At 35.3% G+C, this 10395-nt stretch overlaps 2 protein-coding genes across 2 annotated transcripts; both read left to right on the forward strand.

Annotated features, from left to right (window-relative positions):
- The first annotated feature begins 614 nt into the window (after positions 1 to 614).
- Positions 615 to 4092, forward strand: LOC133785285 (CDT1-like protein b). The gene is made up of 7 exons (XM_062224538.1): positions 615 to 1031; positions 1116 to 1235; positions 1568 to 1802; positions 2198 to 3049; positions 3130 to 3331; positions 3433 to 3523; positions 3684 to 4092. Exons 1-7 carry the CDS (start codon positions 694 to 696, stop codon positions 3739 to 3741), a joined length of 1896 nt encoding a protein of 631 aa, XP_062080522.1. The 5' UTR covers positions 615 to 693; the 3' UTR covers positions 3742 to 4092.
- A 930-nt stretch (positions 4093 to 5022) lies between these two features.
- Positions 5023 to 7982, forward strand: LOC133807993 (CDT1-like protein a, chloroplastic). The gene is made up of 7 exons (XM_062245876.1): positions 5023 to 5230; positions 5319 to 5438; positions 5911 to 6139; positions 6537 to 7139; positions 7230 to 7431; positions 7513 to 7603; positions 7814 to 7982. The coding sequence occupies exons 1-7, from the start codon at positions 5055 to 5057 to the stop codon at positions 7869 to 7871; spliced, it is 1479 nt and encodes a 492-aa protein (XP_062101860.1). The 5' UTR covers positions 5023 to 5054; the 3' UTR covers positions 7872 to 7982.
- The last annotated feature ends 2413 nt before the right edge of the window (positions 7983 to 10395 follow it).

The raw sequence follows: 10395 nt of genomic DNA on the forward strand, positions 1-10395 counted from the left end.
TATATTATTATTTTTAAATATATATAAATAAAATTTAATTTAAATGGTAGTGCTTATTACAATTCAAGTCAATAATAGGAGTTGAACTCTCTCTCTATATAAATATATATTTTAATGATAAAATGCAATAATAATAAATGGATCCAATATGAAGAAAGAAAATAACGTGAGGAAAAAAAAAGGTATCCATGTACATCAAAAAAGGAAAAAAAAAAAGAGAAAATAAAAGAAATGGTAAGAATAGTATAATTTAACAAAACTACATGGGATTTTTATATCATAAAAAATGTAGCTAATAGATCTCATATACAAAATAACTATCAATTTTAGGAAACTATACATTATAAAATAAGGTTTTTTTAAATATATTTTAATTACTATATTTACTTTAAATTTTAGTGATTTTACAAGTCGAGGGCTTTTCAGCCTTATTTAGCATTGTATATATTTATTATTTGAAAAAAAGCTATATCACCAAACACAAGCGCAGGGGCATTCTCACGCTCGACTAAGACCAGTCTAAATCGCTTGCCAAACAAACCCCAAACAAAACGAGGGAAGCAACGGTACATTTTGGCGGGAACCACGTGGCAGTCATATGGGCTATCACCAACTCAGATTTCCCGCCATGAAAACCCTAATATACATAGCAGACCCTTTCAGACAATCAGTGTCTAATCCAAACTCGCCAACATGAGCTCTTCCGAACGCTCTTCCTCCATACCCTTCAGATCCAAGAAACCCCTAAGCAAAATCCCTAAGGCCCAAAACCTAGATCTTAGCGCTGTTAGCTCCAAGACTCCAGAGAAGCCGCCGGTGCTTCCTCGCCGGGCCGGGAACCGAAATGTAGCTTTGTCTCTAAAGCAAGTAAGAAAAGCAGCTGAAAGCATCCGTGAATCATCGAACCAGAACAGCCCCCGCGATGGGAAGGACCGGATCTCTTCTGCTCGACGGAAAATCGTGGACTTTCCGGCGGGGAGCGCCGCCGGAAAGAAAAAGGCCGATGCCGATGTGCCTAAGTTACCGGAAAGGTAAAATATCTTTAGGTTTCTTTATGTATTTTAGGAATGTGACTGTTTGTTTATTCCTAATAACTGGGAGAAATTGTTTTGCAGGTTTGAGATTCTTGGAGAGTTTTTCAATAGTTTGGGTAATTCGATTCGGTTGTTGCAGCTGAAAGGTTCGGCGACGAATTTTACTAATATTCGCCCGAAAATCGAGTATTTTACCGATAGGTATACTATAATTTTCTTGGTCGATGCATTTTGTACTAGTCTGAAATGGGTTTTATTTGTAATTTAATGTTGGTCAATGAGGGGGAAAAAGAAGGAATTTGTGTAAATAAACTTTGATTGGTTGCTGATATTCTGGAAATGAAATTGATTAGAGGGATCTGTTTGGTTAGAGGTATTATGGAAGAATCAAATCCAAACTATTGTATTCACTAATTTTAACTAGCTCCTTTAAATGAAAGATCAAACTGAACTAGGTTTTCAATTTTTTTTTCTGTTCAAGCAAGGTGCTCTTACTTGTGTATCGTGATTAACATCTTGTATTTTTTTTTCAGGAGGTTTACATATAGTCACTTGGCTCAGTTGAAATTTATTTTACCTGAGGCAATTGAGATAAAGAAGACGCTAATATTCAATGAGAAAACGAGTTGTATGAAGCCAGATCTTCATATTTCTTTGAATCTGGACGCATTAGAGAGTGACGGGAAGTTAAAATCTGAAGATCGGAATTTGTACCTTAGAAGCGTCTTCCAGTCCCGGCTTGCAGATTATTCAAGATCTCATCCTGAGGTATATCTAATTCATTTTGAAGAAGACATATGTTTTACTCATAGTATTTATTTATCTTTTAACAAATTTTGACACTGTTAAGGAAGATTGACTTCAAATTTGAAAATCACATCTAGCTAGGTTGTAGATATCTGCTGATCATAATTTTGCTCAATAGATTAGGTTTTGTGACATTCATGTTCTGAGTAATTAATTTGGTGTTCATTTTAATGATATCATTTATACAAGTCTCAGCAATTTGAGACTTGGTGTGCTGGAATAGTGGCTGCTTATGATGGACATATCCATTCTAAGAGGATGGAAATCAGAAAGTAATTAGGAAGAATTGATGTAATGCCAATATCTTGTATTGTGCTTTTTCCCTAACCAAGTAAAGTTGTTTGATCTATTTTTAGGATCTTGAAGTACCAAAAGAAATGCTGCCAGAGCCATTCAACCTTCTAGGGCAAGGTGTAAATTCAGGCTCTATTAAAGTTCCACCATCATCTTCTTGTGAGGCAGTAGCTGATGTGCAATCAGTTGGTCAAGAATCTAATAAAATTCATGAAGAACTGCAGGCAATTCGGTCTTCTCCTATAAAAGAGGACAAAGTGTCTGATTCAGCACTGCTTTCGAAGACATTATCTGAGAAATCTGAAAACCGACGACCTGCAGTAGCAACTCATCTTCCTCAAACTTTCCAAAGTCGCTTTTCTCAAAGACTGAAAAGCAATAAAGTAGATGACATGCCCCCAAAATCATTCAAGCCTTCAGCCCAACCTCGAGGTGATTTAGTTGCTCACTCATGCCCAAACACAACTTCCTCCAGTGAGGAAGTGGACTTTGGCAAGGAGTTTTCCTCATTGAATGCAACTCCGAGCAAAGTGCTATCTGCCTTCAACAGCGACGAAGGCACTCCCATAAAAAATGCTAGTACTCAGTCAACTCCAGTTAAGCCTGCCTTCAACAGTGAAGAAGGCACTCCGATGAAAAATGCTGGTATTCAGTCAACTCCAGCAAAGCCTGATTCTACACCAGCCAGGCTGATGACTGCCACACCTGTGTTGCGTCCATCAAAGAGAAGTTACATGAGCCCGGAGGATAATTCTATTAGCGACAAGTTGGTCAGGCGCCAACCCCGCACTAGGTCATTAATTTTTGACAGCCCTGTTAAGAATAACAGAGCTAAGGATGAAGCCCTTGATATAAATTGTGACTTGATTGATAAGGACCTTCTTGATATTCTTCCTGAGAATCTTTTGCTTTCGGTAAGTCCTGTACTAGTTCTTAGTCTACACCATGTTGTTTTGATTGTATGATTTAGACTTAACCATGTTTCTCATTACAGATTAGAGAAAAAGAGATCAAAGCTAAGGAGGAACGAGATCCAGCTATCACTCTAGCAAAGAGGAGGCGACAGATGATTGCCAGCCTACCTAAGCTCTTCAACATGATTCATTTCTTATTTCAGTCAATAAATCGATCTGTTATCACAAAGGAAGAGCTTATCTACAAGATAATCTCAAGCCATTTTGATGTTGTTGACAAAAGTAAGACTAAATGAAGATTATCTTCCCATTACACTAAATGAAGATTTTCTGTTCTGTAGAAGTTTTTCTGAGCTAAATTCTTTTATATCCTATCTTCACAGGAGAAGTTGACGAGCAGCTTAGCTTGCTGGTGGAACTGGTCCCAGACTGGATTTCTGAAAAGTTGGGATCTGGTGGGGATTTGCTTTTCCGGTGAGCCTCTAATACCCTTCTGAGTTCCTTTTCCATACTAAAATTGACCATATACTCGAATCAACACTCCAAGTTTCTTTTCTAGCAAGTTCTATTATGTCTGTCATCTTTTGTAGCGGTAGCAAATACTTGAACTGATCCCATTTTCCTTCTCCTACAGTATTAACAAATTGACGAGTCCCGAGTCAATTCGCTCGCGTCTTGAAGAAGCAAAGTGAAGCCATTGTCAGCTGTTTTAATATTGCTGTAATAAGTGAAGCATTTTAGTTGCCAAAAAAAAGAAAGAAAATAGATAGGCTTAGAGTTACCACCCCTTCTGGGAGCTACCAGTAAGAATTTTGTTAATGAACTATTTATGCGAGGCTGAGGCACATGTATGTATATGACTATAACGTAGATTCAATCAAATATATTCAAGAAAGTCAGTAGTAGTTCCCATTTACGTACCTCATTATGTAAAGTAGTTTTGAGATATAAGTGGGCACAGGTTTCTGGGTGCAGAGGGTTGAAGTTGTAGTTCATCTGACTTGGAATGGTAGCTCTTCATTTTTTTGTTGTTTTCTCTTGAATTCTTTTGGAGTAAATTGGATATTTTTCATCACCAAAATCTTCAAACTTACACAACTATTATTTTGTGCTCAATTATGATTTATTGCACTGGACATATCTTTAGAGAAGAATAACCAATCCAATGGCCGCTTAGTGATATTCCCCACTTGTACATTAGATTCCAGGCCATTATAAATAAAACAACTAAGTACTAACAGAGTAATGATTTGTGAAAATTTGAAGCAAAGGTTTGAATAAAAGTTAATTTCTGTATTGAAGGTAATGATGAAAAGGTATCTTGGATCCTTGTTGTAGTGTTATGATGATTTCTCTCTCAGCTGTAATCCTATTGAGTAGATCCCTTAGTTTTGTGTTTTAGAGAATTTCTAAGTGGCAACGCTTGTGCCCAACACTAAAAGTAAGGGTGATAATGTTATAGGTGCAATCCAATATCAGGTCAGTTATTTAAATTTAATAAAAATTATGAGATATCGCTAACAAATCATGAAGCTACAACTCATAAAATTACGATGATATAAGATTAAAAAAAATAAAATTTTCAAATATAAGATTAAAAAAAAGAAGTGACTTTGATATAAACACCGTCCCGATGCTTTTATTTGTTTTTGGTAACTAGTTATTTATTTTATTTTTCAAAATTTAAAAAAAAAACAAATCCCATATTGAATAAATAATATTATTTTTAATCAATACTGAAATAGGTATATATAAATATGTTAATAAAAATAATAGAATTAAATGTGTGTAATTATGTGTAAATCTTCCCAATAAAAATTTGAATAAAAAAGGGAAACAAATTTGAAAAAGGGTAAGTGTGGTTTAAGAGGTGCAGAGGGAAGTAACGGCACAATTTGGTGGGAAACACGTGGCAGTCCAGCTCAGATTTCCCGCCAAGAAAACCTTTACCGTATAAATAGTAGATCTCTTCTATCAACCTCTGTCTGTATAACCCAAACTCGCCATGATGAGCTCTTCGGAACCTTCTTCCTTCATTCCCTCCGAGAAACCCCTAAACCCAAACCTAAATCATCTTAACACTTTTGACACCAGTACTCCGGAGAAGTCGCCGGAGATCTCTTCTGGCAGACGGAAAGATAAGACAAAGGTCAATGCCGACGTGCCTGATTTACCCAAAAGGTAAAATGTCTTTAGGTTTCTTAGTGTAGTTCAGGAGTGAGTGTAACTGTTAGTTTATTTCTAATAACTGGGAGAAATTGTTTCGCAGCTGTGGGACTCTTGGAGAGTTTTTCAGCATTTTGTATAATTCGATTTTGTTGCGGCGGAAAGGTCCGGCCACGAATTTCACGAATATTCGCCCGATAATCGAGCGTTTAACCAATAATAGGTATAATGAGTTTTTCTTGGTTTATGCTTTTTCTACTAGTCTGAATTGGGTTTTATAATTTTTAATTTAGTGTTGCACAATGAAGGGGAAAAGGAAAAAAAATTTGTACATAAACTTTTGTTGGTTGCTGATAATCAAGAAGCGAAATTGCTTAAAAGATTTCTGTTTGGTTAGAGGTTTTCTGGAGAAACAAATCCAAGTTTTCATATTCGCTAATTTTACTTAGTTCCTCTAAATGAAAGATCAAACTGAACTGAGTTATGTACTTGTAGCTTTGGCTTTGGATCAGTGGCTTTTGATCTTGCTCCACAAAATTTTTTATTTGACAAAAAAAAATTTGAAACTTTTTCTGTTCATGCAAGGTGCTTTGATTTGTGTGTCATGATCAAACTGAACTAAGTTTTGAATCTAATTTGTTCAAGTAAGGTGCTTTTACTTGTGTGTAATAATTAACTTGTATTTTTTTTAATAGGTTTACTTATAGTTACTTGGCTCAGTTGAAATTTATTTTACCTGAGGTAATCGAGATAAAGAAGACACGAATATTCAATGAGAAAACGAGTTGTATGGAGCCAGATCTTCATATTGCTTTGAATTTGGACGCATTAGACAGTAGGAAGTTGAAATCTGAAGGTTGGAATTCGTACCTGAGAAGGGTCATCCAATCCCGGCTTGCAGATTTTTCAAGATCTCATCCTGAGGTATATCTATTTCATTTTGAAGATGGCATCTTTTTTACTCGTAGTATTTTTTTTTAACAATTTTTGACACGGTTAAGGAAGATTGACTTTAAATTTTAATATCACATCTAGCAAGGTTCTAGATATTTGATTTTGCTCAATAGATTAGAAGTTTTGTGACATTCATCTTTTGAGTAATTAAATTGGAGTTCATTATAATTAATTCATTGATATAATGCTCTAAACAATTTGAGACTTGGTGTGCTGGAATAGTGGCAGCTTATGATGGACTTATTCATTCTAAGAGAATGGAACTCAGAAAGTAATTTGGAAGAATTGTTATAATACCAACATCTTGGTATAATTACTGTGTTGTGCTTGCTCCCTTACCATGTAAAGTTGTTTCATCTGTTTTTAGGTTCTTGAAGTTCCAAAAGGAATGCTGCCAGAGCCATTTAGTGTTCAAGGGCAAGGTGACAATTCAGGCTTTATCAAAGTCCCGCCATCATCTTCTTGTGAGGCAGTATCTGATGTGCAATATGTTGATCAAGAATCTGAGGAACCTAAAATCCAACAATCAGCAGTGCATTTCCCTCCCACTTTCCAAAGACGCTTATCTCAAAGACAGAGAAGCAAAGAAGTAGACAACAACATGACCCCAAAATCATTCGAGCCTTCAGTCCAATCTTCAGGTGATTTGGTTGCTCACTCAGGCCCCAACACAGCTTCATCCAGTAAGGAAGTGGATTTTGGTGTAGATTTTTGCCCAACGAATGCAACTCCGAGTGAAGTGCTATCTACACCAGCCACACCTGCGTTGTCTCAACGAAAGAGAAGTTGCATGAGCCCAAAGGATAATTCTATTAGCGACAAGTTGGCTAGGCGACCATCCTGTGCTAAATCATTACAATTTGACAGTCTTGAGAAGAAAAACAGAGATAATGGTGAAGTCTTTGATACAAATGGTGTCTCAACCGTTAAGGACCTTGTTGATATTCCTCCTGAGAAACTTTTGAAATCGGTAAGTCCAGTACTAATTCTTAGTCTACACAAAGACACTGTTTTGATTGTGTGATTTAGAAAAGTAATTGGCCATGTCTTTTCGTAACAGATTAGTGAGAATGAGATCAAAGCTAAGGAGGAACGAGATTCAGCTATCCCACTAGCAAAGAGGAGGAAAGAGACGATTGCCAGCCTACCTAAGCTTTTCAACACGATTCATTTCTTATTTCAGTCAATAGATCGTTCTGTTATCATTAAGGAAGACGTTATGCACAAGATAATCTCAAACCATTCAAATATTGTTGACAGAAGTAAGACATAATTAGGTCCGCCCATTACATGAGATTAAGATTTACTGTTCTGAGCTAAATTCTTTTAATCTGTGTCCACAGGAGAAGTTGAAGAGCAGCTTAGCTTGTTGCTGAAACTGGCTCCGGACTGGATTTCTGAGAAGTTTGGAGTTGGTGGGGATTTGTTTCTCCGGTGAGACTCTAATACCTTCTGAGTTCCTTTTGGAGACTAAAAAAGACCATATACTCAAATCAACACTCTAGTTTTTTTCTTAAAATGTTTGTCTTTTTCCACAAGTCAATATTCCAATTTTTTTTTCCTAGTAGGAAGTTCTAGTTTAATTGTCATCTTTTGTAGAGTGTAGTAAATACTTGAACTAATCTAATTTTGTTTCTCCTACAGCATTGACAAAACGAGGAGTCCTGAGTCAATTCGCTCACGTCTTGAAGCAGTAAACTGAGGCCGTTATCAACTTTTTTACTACTCTCGAAATATACGTTACTAAAATATATATACATACATATTTACGTTAGATCTTTAAATTTTTAATGGTGAATTTTTAATTTATAGATGCTATTTGTTTCTTCATTTTTTTTGCCTTTTTCTTGATGCAAACTTTGTGGGCTTCGTATTACGTGTTTTTATTTTAAATTAAATGGCTTATATATGGGAAATTAAAATCAGAGATTATCAACTCTTCATTGCTCACAACAATAAGTTGTTTTGACATATAAGTTGAAATAGATAAGACATTTAGAAAGTCATCATCATCTTCATTGCTCACAACAACAAGTTGTTTTGACATATAATAAGTTGAAATTAAAATAAAATAATTTAGAAAGGTAGCTCTCCATTTTTTGTTGTTGTTATCTCATTAAATTCTTTTGGTGCAATAAAATGGATGTTTTCATAACCAAAATCTTGAACTTATCGCTCCTTTTTGATTTTTCTACAAGATCTTCACATATATTTGGAGAAGAACCCAATGCTGCTTAGTGATATTCCTATACATTAGATACCAGCCCATAATAAAACAGCTATAACAGACTAAAAGATTAGAAGGGTGTGGTGAGAAAGAAGGTGAAGACATGAGTGGCCAGAGATCAGTGCCAGTGCCAGTGCCAGTGCCATTTAGAACGCCACAGCACCCATCACTGGGGACAAACCACTGGGGTGGTGCTTCTCCCTTGTTGGCAAGAGACATTCCCAAGGAGTCCCTCGAGCAGAGATATTTGAGGCTCAACTCAGTTCGAACACGCGATGAGATCTTTCCGGATGACTTTGCAGAGATTAAGCAAGATCATTATGCCTCCAAAACACCTAGCCGCAGCAGCATAATCAGAGGACTCTTACCAAAGTTTATTGTGTTTAGGAGGAAGCAAAATAGTGTTGTTGACATTATTGGTTCTTCTAGTTCAAGGAAAAAGAGATGGCTCCCTAGATTAGATCCTCACAATAGGTGGCCTCAGGGTTGGTGTTAGTTAATTTTTACATGTATGAATTATGATGGCAAACGAACTAGGACATGTTTGGCATTGATTTTTCATTCTTGTAAAGTTTAAAATTACTTTGGGGAATATTTGATTGAATTTGACTAATCTACTAGTTTCTCAATTTTTTTTGTGGAAAGAGAAAGCAAAAGAAACATGAAGAGAGATTGTTGATTTAATGTTTTTTTAGCCCTTTTTGTATAGTGAATTTAAGCTTAATTATTATATTTTTAAATAATTTATTTATTCATACATATTATTACATTTAATATAATTTTTAGTATTCACCACCTTACATAAAAATCCCGAGTTCACCACTGTTTCACAAGTGTAGCTCGGGTTGGAGTACATCAGAAATCTACCAAAAAATAATATCAAGCTAAAAGAGAAGTATTCCTACTAAAATGGCAAACAATTCTCAAGCTATCATATGAATCCCACCCAATATATTAATAAAAATCAAATAAAATACAAAGTCTATAACCTATGTAATTGCAGAGTTACAAACTATATATTTCTAAATGTTGGAATATGCCAACACCATGACTTGATCTGCACTAAACACACTCAGAATATTACAACTCTAAAACTTGTTTACAACAGAATATAACAGAACTAAAACAAAGTCAACTACTAGTCCTCACAAGAGATAAGGCTAACATATATATATATATATATATATATATATATAATAAGAGGCTAGAAGCACTAATAACTGTTCTTGACTTTCTTGGCTGATCCGAGTAGTGCTTTTTAAATGTGCCATTTGGGCTGATAGATATATCATCACTAAATGTAATAATGTTTTACTGAAAGGTCATTTGGTGTATGTTGTATAATCTATGTCGTTTGGGATCAAAGTGGTTGGGTTAATAGTTAACAAGGCGCAGAGTTGCTACATGGTTCTGAAACTTATTCTTTTCTTTGTTGTTCTCTCATTAGTATTTTTAATGTTTTGTTGGGTTGAGTAAACTCAGTGAAAGTATCCAAACACTAATCATACTAAGCCAAGTTGCTTGGACTTTTTTTTGGTTCTCTTTATGCCTTTGATTTGTTTCTACATGGTACTTTTAATAGATTGCATATATATATATATAAATATAGATATTGTAGTCCTCCAATCACATTGCATGATCACCATGGTTGTCCTCTAAGGACATCACATCACTCATGACTACTTCAGCCTAAAAGGACAGGTAGTGGCATCTGATATTGCTTCAGATAGTCATTGGGAGAGCTGGCCTATGCATAATAAAATTATATATTTTTATGCACACATATTTCTCAGGCCAGTTAATATTGCATTATTGAAATTTCTACTTTAACTCTTTAAAGTTTTGCCACATCAATACAATTCTTTTCTGCATCCAACCACCATCATAATATGAATTAGAAGTGGTTGACTTTGTTCTTTAACAATCAACCAGATTACCCAATTGAAGCAAAGTAAAATCCATTGTTCTTTCCATCCAATCAAAGTGGTGATCAGTAGAA

Source organism: Humulus lupulus, chromosome 1 (assembly GCF_963169125.1).
Source record: "Humulus lupulus chromosome 1, drHumLupu1.1, whole genome shotgun sequence".
NCBI lineage: Eukaryota > Viridiplantae > Streptophyta > Magnoliopsida > Rosales > Cannabaceae > Humulus > Humulus lupulus.

What these genes read in the sequence shown, in the direction of transcription:
- LOC133785285 (XM_062224538.1), top strand. Translation starts at nt 694, where the DNA reads ATGAGCTCTTCCGAACGCTCTTCCTCCATACCCTTCAGATCCAAGAAA. An exon ending in CTGAGAATCTTTTGCTTTCG is followed by an intron (nt 3,050 to 3,129) that starts GTAAGTCCTGTA and finishes TTCTCATTACAG; the next exon opens with ATTAGAGAAAAAGAGATCAA. An exon ending in GGTGGGGATTTGCTTTTCCG is followed by an intron (nt 3,524 to 3,683) that starts GTGAGCCTCTAA and finishes CTTCTCCTACAG; the next exon opens with TATTAACAAATTGACGAGTC.
- LOC133807993 (XM_062245876.1), top strand. Translation starts at nt 5,055, where the DNA reads ATGATGAGCTCTTCGGAACCTTCTTCCTTCATTCCCTCCGAGAAACCC. An exon ending in GTGCCTGATTTACCCAAAAG is followed by an intron (nt 5,231 to 5,318) that starts GTAAAATGTCTT and finishes ATTGTTTCGCAG; the next exon opens with CTGTGGGACTCTTGGAGAGT. An exon ending in GAGCGTTTAACCAATAATAG is followed by an intron (nt 5,439 to 5,910) that starts GTATAATGAGTT and finishes TTTTTTTAATAG; the next exon opens with GTTTACTTATAGTTACTTGG.